A 19121-nucleotide genomic window follows, 5' to 3' on the forward strand; every position below is an offset into this window, starting at 1 on the left:
GCAGGCCTACCTTATCTTTAAAGCTGTAATGTGTCCTAATGACATTCCGATAGAGCTAGCTTGTAGGGGAGGCCTTGGTGGTAATGAAAGGCATGGGGAGGAGAGGGAAACTTCGTATTTTCCAGAGCTCTTGATGAAAACAGCCAATGCTTATTAGCATGCATTCCACACAATTTCCATGATGATGCTATAATTTAAAACACTGACTGAAAGACCTAATAAAGGAGGTGAAACTAGCTTTCTAAATTTGCTGAACAAATTGCTCATCTCTCCCTCCATCAATCTTCCTTCTCTTGAGCAAAATGTAAAATTTGGAACAAAGAGTGAAGATACTAGGGTTTTGACTGATGTTTTTGTTAACAGTATTCTGCTGTGTGGCAGCTGCATTGTAAGCATTCGAGTTCTGATTCTAAGCATGTATGTGAAAGTTCCCATGAAAAAAAATCTTCAAGTCACTGTCTACCTTCTGAGTTTGGGGGACAAACGGGGGTAAATTAACAAAGGATACTTATCACGCTCCCCAACCTGTGCTGAAATCACTTAGTTTCAATTACTTTGATTAATCACTGAAGATTTTGTAAGCAGCTGAAACATCTGCCTTCCCGTATTGGCGTGAAGGAGAATGAGAATGTAGATAAGACCTTCAGGGCATCAGGAAACCGGTGATGGTTCCAGGCCCAGTGAGATGGGGGGTGTCCTTACCCTCCTGATGCCTAGCTGAACGATTTGGCTCCCAGCACAAGCCCATCGCACAAGCAATGGTGTGGACCTCATCGTGAACAGCATGGGATTTGCACAGGGCCTGCGAGCAGGGTAGATGGAGAAAATCAGAGATGACCCCTGCCTCCTTCCCCTCAGTTGTGATCAGGCACTGCCACTTTGCAGTCTGGCCCCTCACTCCAGGGGCTCCAGGGTTGTTCCCAGTTATCACTTCTCTTGTCAGGAAGCACTGTTGGAGTTAAGTTACTCGGGACAGAAAGACTGAACAGGGCACGAGGTGGCCAGCCTGTAGAAAGGCAAACCTGATCTTTGACTGAACTGAGTAAACAGACCCAGTCAAGATGGTGAGTGTTCTGGTCAGCTATTGCTGCATAACAAACTACCCCCAAATTTAGTGGAGGGTAGGGTGGGTTCTCTGGGAAGCAGACTCTGAGCTGGAGAAGAGCATGCAGGATGTTCCTTAAGAACTACTCTTAGAATCAAGTCTTCCAAGGGAGAAGAAGCAGTAGGAGTGGGCAGAGAAAGTCATGCTGTCTTGCAGCTCAGTGACAGCCCCGGCTGGCCTAACAGTCCTGGAGCCAGAATGACTCTTGAGAGTTGCCCCACATTAGGCTGAGGTGACCTGGCTTTTATATCAGGGGTTCACAAACTGGCATGTCTTACAAAACAGGTGGCCACCTCTCTTTGTAAATAAAGTTTTACTGGAACACAGTTCCACCTCTTCGTTTACGTACGATCTAAGGCTGCTTTCACGCTGCTTGCGTAGAGCTGAGTAGTTGTGACAGAAGCTGCATGGCCCACGAAGCCTAAACTATTGAATATCTTGCCATTTCTAGAAGTGAGTCGACCTCAGCTTTATGTTTCCACAGTAGCCATTGGCTGTGGGCTTCCAGGGAAAGGACAAGACCTTGGGCAGTGGGTCTGCAGCAGAGGTGAGCCCTGCTGGATGAGGGCTGAGGGCTGTGCTGCTTCCACGCCCAGCACTGGGGACAGCAGGTCCTTCCTCAAGGGGAATGTGTGCAGTGCTCATGGTGTCCACCACAGCGGATTAAAATGACCGTTGCATTAGGTGGGTCAGGAACTCTGGAAGGGCTCAGATGGACAGTCTGACCTCCATGGCCTCATCTGGGCTGGAGGGTTCACTGCCAAGATTCCCTCCTCACTCAGTGCTCCTTTGTCTCTTTCTCTCTTTATGGGGCATCTCATCTTCTGGGGGTTCTCCATGCCACGGTGTGGTTTTGGGATCATCACACTTCTTACAGGAGGGACTCAAGAGGCAGGATGTGGAAGCCCTGGGCCCATGAAACAGCATACCGGAGATGGCACAGCATCACTCTGCTGCGTCTTATTGGCCAAAGCTATGATGGGGCCCATCCAGATTCAAGGGGGTGGAGCCCCAGATGCAAGGTCACAGCACAGAGCAGGGGCGGGGAGTGCTGTTGCACCGTCTTTGGAAAATCCACAGTGCCTCAGGGGGCCGGGTCTCGGAGCTGTTTGAGCACATCCTTCCCACCTCCACAGTCGCCGTCATCACGAGGGGGGCTTGAAATGACCATGGTGGGAATAGGACACCTCGGGGATGGGCTTTGCCCCAGCCCAACCCCAGAGAGCCGGTTGTTAAGTATGGCCCAGCACGCCATGGCTGCCGTGGTCGGGGCAGCGGGGGTTACGATTTGAAGCAAGGCAAGAAGAAAGACAGCAGTACTGATTGATTGCTGAGGCACTCAACATATCCTGGAACATCAGAACAACTCTAGGGGGTGTCTCTTATTTCACAAAAGAGGAATCCCAGGTGTGGCGAGATTGGGTAACTGGGCAGGATTCGAACCGGGCTCTCCTCACCCTCCGCCAGGTCTCAGGAAGATGAAATAGGCTCCTTGTCACGGGCCTGAGGGAAGCTCAGGTTGGGCGAGAGGGAGGAGAGCCAGCCAGAGAAGGAAGGGGAGCAAAGGCCTGGCCGGGGCAGCCGTGAGGTTCCTGGGAAGGACTCAGGCCTCCACCTCGGGCCCAGCTGTGTGGGCACTGGAAGATTCGCCCCAACTCCTAGCAACCAAACCCCAGCCCTTTCTTATTGTCAGGAAACTTATCAATGTTTTAAAGGCACAAGCAGGCTGTGTGAGCAAGGGGGAGTGGGGAAGCCACTGAAGGGGAGGCAAAGAGAGGAAAGGCCGACACCATATTTACAGGAGCATCTGTAATGCTCCCCTGACCGGAAGTACAGTGGTTAAGCCAGACCAATGGACTTGAAAGGGGGAGAGGGGAGAAGCAGGGCAGGAAGGGGACTTTCATGATGGAGCCCGCCCTTAGGCAGGTGGCATGGATTCTTCCTTTATAACAGTACCGGTTCCACTGACTGGGCCTCAGCCTAAAGCTAGACCTGCTTGCCACGGGCTTTACGTGTATTTATTATCATTAGTCCTCAAAACCCTCAGAGGAATGGGTCCTATGATTCCCATTTGATAAGAAAACGAGGCTCAGCAAGAAGGAGTAACCTTCTGGCCACAGAATCAAGGTTGGCGTTGGATGTGCCAGCCCTGGACCATCTCCCCACCGTGCGGCCGCGATGCCACAGTTTACCTAAGGAATGGCCGCGCGGGCCAGAGAGCAGAGAAGCAAACGGATGATAGAGCGTCTTTCTCAGCGTTAGTTGGTTCACAACTTCCCATTTTTTCCTTCTTTCTGTTCCCTAGCGTTGAAAGATTCCCTCTCCCTGTTTTGTTGGTTTTAAGAGGAATAAAGAAGACAAAATGTGCGACGCAAAGGGCTGCACGGAGTTGGTCAGGGAGCCAGTGCAGGGGCGCAAGGCCGAGGGCGGTGAGGCTGGGACGGTGCGTTGGTGGAGGGGCGTTGCTGCATCAGCTGCAGGCCTCTGCCCCCCAGGCAAGGCTCAGGCTCTGTGGCAGAAACGCTCTTGGGCCCCGGGAGGTGGAGGAGTCCCTTCGCCCTCCCCTCCGGATAAACATCCTGAATTTAAATATCAGAGGGAGGCCTTGCAGCGGGAGGATGCAATTAAGGCTTCCGAAAACTGATCCTCAGTTTTTCGTGTGCTAAGAATCACCTGGGGTGCTTGTTTAAAATGCTGCCTTCCTGGTCCCCACTCTTAGAAACTCATGCAGCAGGTTGGACGTGAGGCCCAGGGTCCGCATATTGAAAACACCCCAAGCAATTCTGGTGCCAGGAGATCCTGAGCCAGCCTAAGAAGAACACCCACTTGGAGGGTGATGGTGCAGGATCTGAAACTCTTCTTTTACAAAAATAGCTTTTTTGTCATTATAATTTCATCTCAAGGACACCAGTTTTCTTATTCTGGATGTAGATGTGGTAGGTATGTTTATGGAGCTGTCTTGCTGAAAGAAAGATTATGCACATATGGTTATGTGCATAATTGCAGTTAATTATTATGTTGTGAACATATGGTTAAACTCGATAAAGATTAACTTATAAAAACTCTTATTAAAAGTTCCCTGTTATTTGCCATGAATCAGTACCATGGATTTTTTTAGGGGAGTGTGTTCATTTATCCACTTAATTAAAAGTTTTTTCATTCTTGCTGCGTGGCTGGCCCTGTGCAAGGATGGGGAGACTGCGCGCAGTGGGCCAGCAGCCGGGAGCTGACCGCTGCCCTCTAGGGCTTTACAGTCTGGCCAGGGAGACAGATTCATCAAATCCCCAACAACCACGGGCATTTCGATTTTGTGTATGTTTGTTCTTATTTGTTAAGGTGTTTGTTAAGTTCATTACTAAATGTGATTTTTATAAACGTAGAAGTATTTACATATATACAAATACAAAGCATACAAACAAAAAATCCTTGTCAGGCCATATATTGTGATTTGTGTTTTAAAAAAAATTGGCTAATACAGAGATTTTGAATTTTCCAGGTGTCTCTCTTTGGGCTAGGAAGATATAGTCTAAATTCTATACAAAGTTGGATTGTAGTTTTTTTTTAATCAGTGAGTTAAGACTTCCTCTCTAAACATGTTTAATTAAGATGTCTGAAGGATGCATTAATTTTTTTCCCCATCACATTTCTACTCTCTCCCCTATTTGTGAACCTAGCACATTAGGAAAGCAGTACCCAAGTGCTTTCAAGCACAAATGTACCTGAATGCAGAATTCTTATCCAACAGGGAGAAGCACAGAGAATTCTGATTCCTTGCTTAGCAGTTTCAGCATGGCCTCAATGCTATTTTCTTGCCAGACACTTGAGCGTGCAAATCATCTATGAGAGAACAAATCAATATGAGACAGAACTGTCATCAATAACGTCTGCCTCTTGATTTTCAGTGTTGCAGGTGGTGAACTCTTTGACTTCTTAGCTGAAAAGGAATCTCTGACTGAAGAGGAAGCAACTGAATTTCTCAAACAAATTCTTAATGGTGTTTACTACCTGCATTCCCTTCAGATTGCCCACTTTGATCTCAAGGTATGTTGCTTGGTGTGAATCAGATAAAAGCTTACACGTACCACAGCATTCGCTGTCTGCTAAGAAAAACTGAGGGCGTCCCAAAGAGATACACGTTTTTTTCCTAGAGGGGTTTAACCAATGAAATTATCAATATAAATCAGCAAGTGTATAATGCGTGCCTACTACAGGAATTCCTAACCAATGTGTGAGATAGAGGCTTAAGATTAATGATTACATTTGAGAATTCTTGGGGAAGAATCAAGGGGTCTTACCAGCCAGGTCTCTAAGAAAGGGGGCTGCTGTTGGTTATGGGGTATTTTCAACCTAGAGTACCCATTGGCTGCCCAGTTTCCCTCCCCTTCTGGCTACAAGGCATATAAGATGGAAGGTGTCTTGATCTCTACTCTCCCTCTTGATGCAAAGCCTTCTGGGCTGACTCAGTCTCTGGCAATCAATCAAACCAAACTCTGAGACTGGCTAATTGTGGTCTTTGCTTGGCTGGAGGCAAGGCATTATCGGACATAAAAAGGCACATCCTACTCCCATCCATCACAGAGGTGATGGTCTCTCTGAGAGGGGAAGATATACATATGAGCAACAGAAGTGGCAATGTAAGATTCAGGTACAATCCGAGGCAGCGAGAAGATTATCACAAAAAGTGTGGGGTTGATTGCCAAGTGAGTGATTCAGACCATTGGAGCTAGGATAGATGTAAGAGAAGGGAAGATTTTCTCCATACTTACTGTAGCAGAGCCGTCAAGACCCCATCTGGATCCCCCAACACTCACTAACACACACCCCAAAGACTGCTGCTGGGAGCTGGAAATGCCAAAGAGTAAATGCCTACTGAAGCAGCTCTTAGCAGTGCAGCTGGGGAGAAGGTGGATAAATACCCCAACTCCCTCGTGCTTCAGTTGAAAAGTTCTGAGTGCTGCCCATTCTCCCCAAGTCCTCCAAAGGGATTGTGCTCCAGTCACTCCTACCTTGATAAGACACTTTGTATCAGCTTCCTTCCTTCTGTTTCCTGTCTCCTCATTCCTCTACCAAGTATTCCCTGGAGTCCCCTCCTACATAAGCTGCTTGCATCCAAATCCATGTCACAGGTCTGCTCCTGGGAGAATCTAAACCAAGACATTTATTTTTCCTAGTGTTCTCTTGCAACTACTCTTTCATCCCTACGTTTTGGTTGTTTTTTCAGGGAAGAGGAAGAACTACCTGCCATCTTGTCTTCAGCATAACATATGATAGGGTTTTTTTTTAATTGTGGAAAAATAAACATAATATAAAATTTACCATTTTAACCATTTCAAAGTATGCAGTTAAGTGACATTAAGTATATTCACATTGTTGTACAACCGTCACAGCCATCTATTTCTGGAAATTATTGATCTTCCCAAACTGAAACTATGTACCCATTAAACACTAACTCCCCAACCCTCCTACCCCCAGCTGCTAGCATCCACTATTCTACTTTCTGTCACTACGATTTTGCGTATTCTAGGTATTTCATGTAAGTGGAATCACGCACTATTTCTCCTTTTGTGACTGACTTATTTCAGTTCACATAGTGTCTTCAGGGTTCATGCATATTGTAGCGCATGTCAGAATTTCCTTTCTTTCTCAGGCTGAATGGTATTCCATTGTATGGATAGACCACGTTTTGTTTATCCATTCATCTGATGGGCATCATGTTATTTCCACCTATGAACATTGCTGTACTATTTTTCTTTTTTTTAAAGCCTGAAAACATAATGCTTTTGGATAGAAATGTTCCCAAACCTCGGATCAAGATCATCGACTTTGGGTTGGCCCATAAAATTGACTTTGGAAATGAATTCAAGAACATATTTGGGACACCAGAGTTTGTTGGTAAGTTTTCTTATTCCTGTGGTCATTCATTTCTCATAAACATTATGCTGGCAAAATTCACCCTGCTGCAGCATCATTTCCCTGGTACATGTTTCTGGTTTAGACATGAAGATTAGAATCTGTTGGTTCACTTTCTTCCCTAACTAAATGTGCGTTCATTTCCTCTTAGCTCCTGAGATAGTCAACTATGAACCTCTTGGTCTTGAGGCAGACATGTGGTAAGGAGCATGTTCTTGATGTTGTCACCTTTCTGATTTATTTTACTATTCTTCTGATGTTGTTTTTCTTTTTATTTTGTGTCTAGGAGTATTGGGGTAATAACCTATATTCTGTAAGTACCCAAATCCACAGCTCATGTTCTTTTCCTCTTTCTTTGAGACCGTATGTTTTACTGACCATTCTATGTGTCGTGTTGATCAGTTCAGCTTATGTATGCTTTTTTTTTTTTTTTTGCGGTACGTGGGCCTCTCACTGTTGTGCCTCTCCTGTTGCGGAGCACAGGCTCCGGACGCGCAGGCTCAGCGGCCATGGGTCACGGGCCCAGCCGCTCCGCAGCATGTGGGATCTTCCCGGACCGGGGCACGAACCCGTGTCCCCTGCATCGGCAGGCGGACTCTCAACCACTGCGCCACCAGGGAAGCCCCATGCTTTTTAAACATATTCATTTTACACCTCCACAACATGTTTAGTTTATACTAATGAAACATTTTCTCCTAATTTGAAATGAGTCATCAGAAACTGCAGCATAATCACTGAAAGAAAGCATGGCTGTCTATTACTGCTGAGAAAATAGGAAAGGCTTTCTTTTTCTTTTTTTTAAACTACTAAATGCTGTTCTAAATTAACTGTCCTTTGCATTAAGCTGAAGCTTTTGTGCATGACAATTAACTGGCCTATAAAATGTAACTGAATTCTAAAGTGACCGCTCAAGCACCAGATTATAATGTTATTCCTCACTCCCTTTATCAGATATTGTAGGAACAGAATGACAACACAAGAGGGACTTACTCACGTTCTGTGCCCTGTTTTATTAACAGCCTAAGTGGGGCATCCCCATTTCTTGGAGACACTAAACAAGAAACGTTAGCGAACGTATCTGCTGTCAACTACGAATTTGAGGAAGAATACTTCAGTAATACCAGTGCCCTAGCCAAAGATTTCATAAGAAGACTCCTCGTCAAGGATCCAAAGTGAGTGTCCATTATACCTGAAAGGTGCCCAGCTGTGGCCTCAGCTAGACGAGAGCACCTGTCCTGTGCACATGGCCACGTTTATGTGACCCTGGTTGTTTCCTCCTGGCAAAGAGAAGCATGCTGTGTGAAACGCTTCAGAAAATGCAGGCAGGGCCCTTTGTACCTGCTCAGTCAGCCCCTGCGGGCACAGTGAAATAATCACACAAAGTCTGATGTTGTTTTCGGCTCCGTGAAGCAGGCCCCGAACTGCATTTTCCAGAGCATCTCCTTGGTAGGCCCAGCCAGCATGGAAACAACCTTAGTGTTTGCTTCTATGGTCACCGCATTTTTTTTCTTCCCCCCCCCCCAAAGGAAGAGAATGACAATTCAAGATAGTTTGCAGCATCCCTGGATCAAGGTAAGTTGCATATTGCGATTGGTTTGGGGATTATAGGGCGACCTGGAATTCGTTTGTCCTAGGGTATCACTAGGCACTATGGGTTCTAACCACGGTCACGTCTGGAGTCTTGTGTTTGCTGTTGGTGCTATACTTTAAGACAGCTGACAGCTGAGAGAATCCTCATGATGACGGAGGTAGAAAGGAGCGAGCTACCACAGTGCAGGACTGTGATGAGGAACTGAAGGGCAGGTCCACTCAACAGCCTCGAGTTTGATTGTGGGATATTAGCCCAAACAATATTTTTGAAAATTCTTGAATTAACTTCCAACATTTAAGTATCATATCAAATCTGGATTTCCAGCTTCTCTTGAAAAATCTGAAGATCTATCAACACTGAGCCCTCATTCTGCAAGGCTGCCAGAAACTCTGCCCAGTTGCCTTTGTACCAGGCCAGCAGCCACCCCCGATGTATATACAACTTTACACTGTTTGCCTGGCGCCTGTCAGCATTTGGGTTAAAGAATGGAAGTTGTTTCAGCTAGACCAGAAAGGACTAAGGGTGGGGAAGCATGGCAGTTACAGAATAAAATCATGGAACCATTGTGGTGCAGTAACTTGCGTTGCAGAAGTAGTTTTGGGGCAGCTGGAGACCTCTGTCTGTGCCAGCTCCCAGCACTTGCCTGGGCTTCCCTAGAAGGCAACGGTGTCTCCTTCCTTCAGAGGTAGAGTTGCATGGCCTCCTGAAAAAATGCAGTAGGAGGGATTTTAATGCTGTAAGATAGACCGAATTTGCTAACATCTGAGGTCCCAACCAGCTCTAAATGACTTGATGATGTTAAGTTCACATGCCTCGCAATGTGGCCTCACCGTGAATCATGCCATTCCCAGATTCTCTTATGGAAAGTTGTAATTCAGCTTGTCCAAGCTCAACTTTTCAACTTTCCCTCAAGATCCAGCCTTCATGGATTTGCTCAAACCCTTAGCCACAAGAGTTTAGCCTCTGGAGACTAGGTTCCTGGATCAGGCATATCATCCCAACTCGTTTTGTTACTTTAGCAAGGTGAATATGTAAGCGTCCCAAATAATGAGAGGATTTCAAAAGTTGTCATGTAACGCATTTCTATAATTTGAGAGCTCTAAATTGTCTTTCTTGGATTTTCATTTTAGCCTAAAGATACCCAACAAGCACTTAGTAGAAAAGCATCGGCAGTAAACATGGAGAAATTCAAGAAGTTCGCAGCCCGGAAAAAATGGAAAGTAAGATTGTTTGATTTGAAGGGATGAACTAATTCTGTGTCCCCTGTGGCTCTCCCTCTGTTCAGGGCTCACTTCTTCTGATACTGGCAGTGCAGAACTGCATCCTTTTTAAAAATTCACTCTGTAGTCATCTGCACTGTTGCCCTATTTTCAAAGACAATCAAAAATACTATTTCAGTCCTATTAACTCATCTTTTCACATGTAATTTTGCATTTTTTTAAATTAAAACCATTCCCAAGGCAAATTTTTAAATCAGTACAATAAAATTATAGTGCAGTCTTTTTCTAAAGGGAACAAGCCACATTTTAAATAGATTTGTTTCTTGTGGTAGGCACCATAGCATTATGATTATACCAGAACTTGTGTAAATGGTTCTCTAAATCCAGCCTTGGTCTGTGAGTGGTTGGGATGGGGGTGGGGTGTGACCATGAGCGTCTGCGATGTGATCCCTTCTCAGTGCGGATGGTTTCTGCAGGGGCTGAGTAGGATGTGGCTCTAAAGGGCATTCCAGCCAAACTTGAACAAATGAAAATTCAGGGTTAAGAAGGGGACAGGATGGCTTCCTGTGCACAGGGTCATGTCAAGCCCAGAGGAAGCAGGTACTTGCCATGTCTCCTCATCACTGGGCCAGAAGTGTACCTCATTGTACTCATCAGGTTGGGGATGGCTTGATAGAGATGAGGAGGACCACAGCCATGGGTTACTCAAGACTTGACTCTTAGTCTCACAGAAGCCTTGAAAATAAGGCTTAAAATGTAGAGTGAACCACCATAAGTTTCTCTTTCTCTCCCTCTCTTTCATTCATGTACAGACACGCACACACACACACATTCTTTACCTGTTGCTTCTGCCTTTGAGAGTAAGTGCAGAGGTGTTTGTCCTATAGGCTAAAGAGTCCCCAACCTGCTCATTTCCAACAACTGGATGAGTTTTGAGAGTCACACTGTCTGCCATTACCAACTTGCCTGGGCACCGAGGACACAGGGCAAGACCCTTGCATACCATGCTTCTCTGAGGGGAGACGTGCAAGGGCTTTGTTAGGGTAAGATCCCATTCCTCAAAGAGTAGAGAGTGAATATGGAGAGAGAAGGGATGCATCCAGTTCTGCAGCTTAATAAGGAAATGCAGGAGAATCTCTCTCTATTGTTGTCTTGATTTATAAGACCTTTACAAATTTCTTTAAGCAAATATGATCCGGGCTTCCCTGGTGGCGCAGTGGTTGAGAGTCTGCCTGCCGATGCAGGGGATATGGGTTCGTGCCCTGGTCCAGGAAGATCCCACATGCCGCGGAGCAGCTGGGCCCGTGAGCCATGGCTGCTGAGCCTGCGCGTCCGGAGCCTGTGCTCCGCAACGGGAGAGGCCACAACAGTGAGAGGCCCGCGTACCATAAAAAATAAAAAAAAATATGATCCAACCTGCTTGTGGGATCGCCCACCCCTGAAGAATAATACACGCTGTCAGCCTTGAATGCTATCTCAAAGGCTTTGTCATTTGCACTAATTTGAGTATTGTTATGTAAGCTCTCTCTCCTCCTCTCCCCCTGCATTTTTTTCACTCTCTCTCTCTCTCTTTTTTTTCTTAAAGCAATCTGTTCGCTTGATATCACTGTGCCAAAGATTATCCAGGTCATTCTTGTCCAGAAGTAACATGAGTGTTGCCAGAAGCGATGATACTCTGGTAAGCAAACCTTTTCCCCAGATAGGTTTGTTCTTAGCACTGTGTATTTACCGTGTTTAGGTTGTTTAATTTGTTCAGCAACCCAGAAAACCTGAAGTCTTGGAAACATCAGGCCTGTTCTTCCTCCTCTTGAGTGGGGGAGTTGGGGTGGCTGATTGGATCTACTCTGTTACTGTTTCGTCCTTTTTCCTCTTTGTTTTGATTGGCTATACCTACTAGCTCTAACACTACCACCTTCCCACCCTCCTCTCACCTCCAACACGGTTTGATAAAAGAGAGGCTTGCCAGTAGAAGAGGAAAGATCATATTCTAATTTTCATGAACTAAAACGAGAGCCCTCTGTTTCCACCAACCTTGGAGAATCTTAGACTGTACTAGTACAAAAGGGGCAGACAACCCTCCTTCTGAACACATACACACACACACACACACACACACACACACACACACACACACACACACACACACACACACACACACACACACACACACCAGAAAATCAGGGGAAATGCAGTGGAATTTGCTGATATAGTTCGTGGTAGACCAGATGGCTAAACCCACTCACTTTGTTGATGTTGTATTGATTTCTAAAGGCTCTTGAGAACAACTCCACGACTTTTTTCCCTTAATCCAAACTGAAACCTAATCACAGATTAACTCTTCAGATATGACTGGACACATCAGAATTCAACGAGACTTTCCCCAACAGTCAGACAACGGGGCTTTGTGAATCCTGGAGGTAAAGGGGACTCCAGAAAAGGCAGAAAGGGTGGTTCTGTGGGAACCAGCCTGCTCCTGTAACTGAATAGTCAGTGTTTCCTGAGTGGAATCCGGGAACTCCAAGGGCAGGATCACACATCAGCAGACACCAGCTCTTTTTTTACTCCCTGAAGCCAGTAGTTTTACTCAAGTTCCAGATCTAACCTTATAGCCTGAAAAGAGATAAGAAATTTTAAAAAGAAATAAAGAAGTAGGAGAGAAGCAAGTTAGGAGGAGAAGGGAGAGAAAGAGGAGGAAAGCTGGACTGGGGAATTGTTTGAGGGTGGCCGTGGAACCAGGACAAGATATAAACTATTAATCTAAGTAAGGTGATGAGAACAATGAAATCTTACAAATTAAAATTGCCCTGAATAATCAGTTGGGAGACAGTTTGTTGCAATGAAGAGTTTAGGGTAAGAGAGGGACAGGGCTTGTGTAGAAGCTCCAGGTGGGAAGACCCCCCTCCCCAGCCCTCAGGGTCTCTCTCTCATCATCTCAGTGTCCTGCTGATCGTGAGGCTGTGTTACAACAACGTGTTTATTCCTCCCATTCTCCCATTTCTTGTCACTCTCACTTTCAGTCAAATGTCTCTTAGTCTTCAACTCGGATTGTGATAGAAAAGCAAAACCAGTGGTGTTCTTAAACATGTACTCTGTGCAGATATTATTATGTCTCTCATGAAGCTTGTTTGGATTCAGATTTATAGAGAAGAGAAAGCAGAGTTCAGAGAAACGCCTTCTCCATTCCACCCCCCATAGGCAGAGGTTCAGCCTCTGTAGGTACGCTTTTCCAGATTTGAAATTTTAGTAGCAGTACCTCTGTAAGTCCAAAACTTTTGTTTGGGACTTTTCTAGCTTATTTTTTGTTTGTTTTAATTTACCATATTGTGCAAATTTCTTATTATTTATATTTAAGAAAGTACTTTAACAAAGTAGCAAAAATTTAACAAACTTACTGTTCCACAGTATCTAGTTATTTTCTCTTTGTAAATGAAATACCTCCATTTTCCCATTTCTGGCCTTTATTTTTACATTTCTCCCCTTTTCATACCTTTTTTTAAAAATAATTGTGACCAGCTTTCAGAGAATTTTGCTATGTTATAGAATACCTAGAGAATGAAGAATTTCTAGTGCTCAAAAAATGACAATCTGTAATTGCAAAAATTACAAAGTAAGACTTTCTTATTCAAAGATATCATTTCCTTGGTTCTATGGTTTTTAGAATCTGAGTTACACCTGAAATTTTCTACAGTGGTTTCTGGGACTATATGTTTTTAAAGATTCCTAAGGTAAACACAAAGTGTAGTTTGTCATCAATCGTTGTTCTAAATCTGAATCTTAAGAGATGTTTGCTCTCTGGGTAATAATGCAGGCAGCATAAAGACACTGATAAATAGTAGGTGAAGGGGCAAAAAATGACCTCCTGCTTCCCTTCATGACCAAGTGGATTTTGGGATTAAATGGCTTACTTTCCCCTGAACACTCCTTTTAATAAATGAGCATTGGTTTCTCTGATGTTGGTAAAAGGAGCAGCATGACCAACAGTCTAACACTTTTTCCCTCTTCCATGTCTCTCTCAAGGATGAGGAAGACTCCTTCGTGATGAAAGCTATCATCCACGCCATCAACGATGACAACGTCCCAGGCCTGCAGCACCTCCTGGGCTCCTTGTCCAACTATGACGTTAACCAACCCAACAAGGTCTGATGCTGTCCTGCCAGGGGTAGTGGGGGTCGGGGGGTCATGGTGATTGGGCACCTCCAAGTCCAAGGTGGAAAGACCCCATCTGCTCTTCATTCTCCCTTACTGTTGTAAGCTCCATACTGTGGGGAAAATCACTTCTGCTTAGAAAGTGAGCTGAGTTAGGAATAAGGTCTTTTTGCGTTGAGGGCCTTTCTACACGCACCTAGCACTCGCCTCTAACCATGAAAATTTAAATGTGCTCATCGTGCAAATGAAAATGTCACTTTGGATTGTGAATCCAAAAGAGGAAGATGTTGTGTCCTTCTGACTGTCTTCCGTTCCTGTCACGCAGGACAGGAATGTGTCCTGTGTCTGTGGAGACACAGGAAGGTATCTGGGGCAGCAGGGCTAGTTTGGGCTTTTCCTTTCCTACCAAACCTGAAAAATAGGTATTTTTTTTTCTTGCCTTTTCCAGCATGGGACACCACCGTTACTTATTGCTGCTGGCTGTGGGAATATTCAAATACTACAGTTGCTCATTAAAAGAGGCTCAAGAATCGATGTCCAGGATAAGGTCATAATTCTGTTTTATTGCAAAGGAATTAATTTTTTAAGTATTTCCAAATGTCTCTAATCGAAAGGTAATAGAGAAAAATAACACATATGCCCTACTTCGTTTCTCAGTTTCCTATAAAGGAAGATGAACTACTTGAATAGCCTGTTCCTGTCTAACATGTTACAGAGAAAAAGGCAAACATTCATCTTCCTCGTGGCTCAGTTGCCCTGCATCAGCCTTTCTTTGTGTCCTGCCCCAGATGGACTCCTTACTGATCATATTTACTCAGCGGTGTTATTTGATGTCACATTGAAAATGTTTTAATTATCCAATTAATCTCATCAGAAATGTATTTGCCCGCACATTAATTAGGGCAACAGAGTAAGGAGGATATGCTTTGAGGTGTAGACCACATTGGAAGTGTAGACACAAGGGATGATCAGCTAAGCGTCATTACAACGGGTCTGTCATCAGCTTCCATAGACTTTCAACTGAGCTGTAAAGGGACTAGATCTGGCCCTTGACAATATAGGGAATTCTAACCAGAAGTTGAAATGAAGGTTTTAGGAAAAGAAAAACAACTTTTTATTTCGAAATAATTCTAGATTTACCAAAAAAAAATCTGCAGAGATAGTATAGAGAGCTCCCTTATCCCTTTCACCCAGCTTCCTGGAATGTTAACGTCTTACATAACCTTGGTCCCTTTGTCAAACTGAAAAGCGAAATGGGGTTTTATTCCTCTTGGGAGTTGCTCCTTTGGAGGTTGTCATCACATAGGAAGGGAAATATAGCAACTGAGTGATGTTTGCATTCAGATCCAGTCTGGGAATGTGACTCTGCCTTGGTTTTTGTACAGGGTGGATCCAATGCCATCTACTGGGCCTCTCGGCATGGCCACGTAGATACCTTGAAATTTCTCAATGAGAACAAATGCCCTTTGGATGTTAAAGACAAGGTAAGGCCACTTCTCTTCTTAAGGAAAGTAATAAAAGGCATGCCTTCTGCATCATGACCCAAAGAACAAGGATTCAGGACCAAAATCTTCCTACAGAGAATTTAAGTAGAAGTTTCTTTTTGCTGGTGGCTTAGTCTAATATTAAAATCAGGGGGATTCCCTGGTGGCGCAGTGGTTGAGAGTCCGCCTGCCGATGCAGGGGACGCGGGTTCATGCCCCAGTCCGGGAGGATCCCGCATGCCGCGGAGCGGCTGGGCCCGTGAGCCATGGCCGCTGAGCCTGTGTGTCCGGAGCCTGTGCTCCGCAACGGGAGAGGCCACAACAGTGAGAGGCCCGCATACCGCAAAAAAAAAAAATTTTTTTTAATATAAATAAATAAAATCTGATTTTACTTGAAATCTGCCAAGGGTTTTCCATGTTATATAAGCAGTGAACTATCTTCCCCATAACATGAAAACTCAGTTCAGCCAGAAAGACAACCAGAAAGTGACCTGAGTCCTGGTCCTCTTCTTGACCCGCCATGTGCACATCTCTACCATTCTCTTCCTCTTTGATGTGACTGACTGACGGTGCTGACCTTACGATCACTGGCACTAGAAGGGTTAATGAGACAATGCAAGTAAAGTAAGGCTTTTGGGGTAAAGATGTTATCAAAATGATTGGTTTAGGAAGATACCTTACTTTCACGTACCCATGTTTCATTCAGTCCACACAGCGGCCCTGTGAATTCATTGCAGGGCTGGGACCTGAACTTAAGATTCCTATTTTCTCATCTGTTATGTATTCCATTATGCAACCCCTCTCTGATTCTACTACCAGTAGACTGAGTTGTCATGTTCAGTCAGGGCTGCCACATACAGTTGTATGTATTGTGCACTGCACCATATCTAAGGGAGGACATTTACATTAAAGACATACATTTATTTTTTTTCATTATTATTTTTTAAATATTTATCTATTTATTTTTGGCTGCATCGGGTCTTTGTTGCAGCACTTGAGATCTTTCGTTGTAGTGCACGGGCTCTTCGTTGTGGCCCGTGGGTTCTGGAGCACGTGGGCTCTGTAGTTGTGGCTCGCATACTCGGTAGTTGCGGCATGCAGGCTTAGTTGCTCCATGGCATGTGGGACCTTAGTTTCCTGACCAGGGATCAAACCTGCATCCCCTGCATTGGAAGGCAGATTCTTAATCATTGGACCACCAGGGAAGTCCCGACATACATTTATTATAACAGTTTTCTGCCGGGTGGCAACAAGTATCTCATTCTGTTATGTTTTTAGATCAGTTTATTCTGACAGTTTCATGGCAGATATAAAAAAAAATCTTAAGGAAGTTGCATCTATGACTAATTCATAGAATGTTATTGTATGGGCTAATGGTAATGTTTTTTAAAATCTCTGAGAATGTAAGAAATGACATTCTAAACATAGACAAAATGAAATCAGAAACTTGGTATTAAATAAAACCCTGTGTTTAAAGAACTTAATATTAAAAAAGGAATTTTGTGTTTTGAAAAAAAATCACATAGCTGGAAGCGTCAGTATATAATGAGAATTGAGACCAGCTATCACAAAAAAGGGAACGCACTCTTACTTAGGGAGGGAGGGTTATCACACACAGGATGAGCCAGGTGTGTGGATTTAACGCTAGCTACATAGTGGGTGCCCCACCCCAGGGTCCTTGGCCCAGTCACCAAAGGGGCATCTGGCCTGAGAGGGGCAGGTACCACCTCAGGGGAGGAGGTGGAGCCAGGCATGGGTGGGAGTGGGACGGCTCCCAGGGGGCTCTGAATCTTTGGCTGTGTCTTTTGCAGTCTGGAGAGACAGCCCTTCATGTGGCAGCTCGCTATGGCCATGCCGATGTGGTTCAGTTACTGTGCAGCTTTGGCTCAAATCCCAACTTCCAGGACAAGGTGGGTCATGGTACCTGATGTCCTCACTTCTTTCTGCATTTTGCATGGGTATACAGGCAGCCAGGTGATATGTCTGGGTCTTACGGAGTTTTATCCAAGTTAGGTTTTCTCCTTAGATTACAGAGGGCAGGGACTCGAGCAAAAGCACTAACATTCGTTCATCCGTTCATTAATCCTCTGGACAACCCTGTAATTCTCATTTTACAGATGAGGAAACTGAGGCAGAGAGAGGTTCAAGAACTTGCCCAAGGTAACACAGCTCAACGGTGCTGGAGCCGGTGCTCAAGCCCACCCGGTCTGGTTCCAGAGTCTGTGTTCGTAACCACTACAGTACAGCCGCCCCTCATAGACAGATACATGTGTCTAATGATGTTGATCATGAATATGTAGACCTCACGACCAACCATTTTTGTTAAAGCTTGGTTGTCTTGGCCCCTTCTTTGCCAGAGCAGTAATCAATTTATGTGACTCATCTTTATGCTATATACATGACAGGAATCTGGGGGCATCAAGATTATTCGAAGAGTTCCTGCTCAGAGAAGTGCTGTCCCATGGTTAGTAGTCTCCAGTGAAGTAAAGGACAGACAGCACTTTTACGAGACAGATGATATAAATCCACCCAGGCAGAGGCTCTATTGTTCAGAAGAGCTGAGCCATGGTTCCAGTGGGCTCCGCAAAGTCAGTTGTCAGTAAAATGCTGAGAAAGCTGAATTCGAATTAAGGAAAGCCGTCAGACCCATGCCCGTTATTTCACACTAATGTTTTGCTCCAATAGCTACGAGCTCTTTCAATCCGCTGCCTTGAGTTTGCTGCCAGGTTTGGCCAGGACTCTCACCATGCCTGTACTTTCTTTCATAGTCTTGCATTCTCCTCCTCTATGTACTTGTCTCCTTGGCCAGGAAGAAGAAACACCCCTGCACTGTGCTGCCTGGCACGGCTATTACTCTGTGGCCAAAGTCCTTTGCGAAGCCGGCTGCAATGTGAACATTAAGAATCGAGAAGGAGAGACCCCCCTCCTGACAGCCTCCGCCAGGGGCTACCACGACATTGTGGAGTGTCTGGCTGAGCACGGAGCCGACCTTAATGCATCCGACAAGGTGCTTAGTGGGTCAATATATCCCACTTGCTGAAAAGTGATCTGGGGGGCTGGAGGGACCACAAGACTTCTCAGTGACTTTACCCTAAAATAACAAACTTGAGTGCAACAAGTTATATTATCCTTTCTCCTCTCCAAAGATTCTGTGATTCTAGATTCTGTTTAATAATTAATGTTCATTTGTGGGGTGTAACAAAATTTATGAATTGGTCAGATGACTCAGGTCTCTATTTTTAGCCTTTTTAGCTTTGCAGCAGGTACAGTGATGATCACAGAGCCCAAGACAAATCCTCACTTAGGACTGAAATTGGCAACACACTATTAATTTGTAGATAGACAAAGAAATAGGTGGTTTATTTACTTCCATCACCTGCTATTTTGTAGAAAAACAATAAACTATTCTTATTCGTTTGGCAGTCTCAATTCCAGGCCAGGTTTTCCTTTTTTAATTAAGCACATTCAGCGTAATCTGTTCTTATAGTGAACTCGTACTTACAATGAGGCTGTGATGTTGCTGTGTATAGTTAGATCTGGCACACTGTGGTTAATTTAGGAACTGCCACTTGTGGAGTATTTTCTGGGTACAGAGAAGTAGCTCTCAAGTGGGGTGACCTTGCCCCCAGGAGACATTGGTAGTGGCTGGAGACATATTTTGGTCG

At 44.8% G+C, this 19121-nt stretch overlaps 1 protein-coding gene across 2 annotated transcripts in view; it reads left to right on the forward strand.

Moving 5' to 3' along the window:
• The window catches only part of DAPK1 (death associated protein kinase 1), a 209425-nt gene that overhangs the window by 138362 nt on the left and 51942 nt on the right, over positions 1–19121 (forward strand). For both annotated transcript variants that reach the window (XM_082657471.1, XM_082657470.1), the window contains 13 exons: positions 5008–5146; positions 6868–6997; positions 7167–7215; positions 7302–7328; positions 8035–8187; positions 8542–8587; positions 9737–9826; positions 11412–11504; positions 13844–13963; positions 14421–14519; positions 15358–15456; positions 17268–17366; positions 18266–18463. In XM_082657471.1, the coding sequence (XP_082513597.1) occupies positions 5008–5146; positions 6868–6997; positions 7167–7215; positions 7302–7328; positions 8035–8187; positions 8542–8587; positions 9737–9826; positions 11412–11504; positions 13844–13963; positions 14421–14519; positions 15358–15456; positions 17268–17366; positions 18266–18463 (1342 nt within the window). The remainder of the gene's footprint in view (positions 1–5007; positions 5147–6867; positions 6998–7166; positions 7216–7301; positions 7329–8034; positions 8188–8541; positions 8588–9736; positions 9827–11411; positions 11505–13843; positions 13964–14420; positions 14520–15357; positions 15457–17267; positions 17367–18265; positions 18464–19121) is intronic.

The sequence above is a fragment of the Grampus griseus genome, assembly GCF_964374135.1.
Source record: "Grampus griseus genome assembly, chromosome: 6".
Classification (NCBI taxonomy): domain Eukaryota; kingdom Metazoa; phylum Chordata; class Mammalia; order Artiodactyla; family Delphinidae; genus Grampus; species Grampus griseus.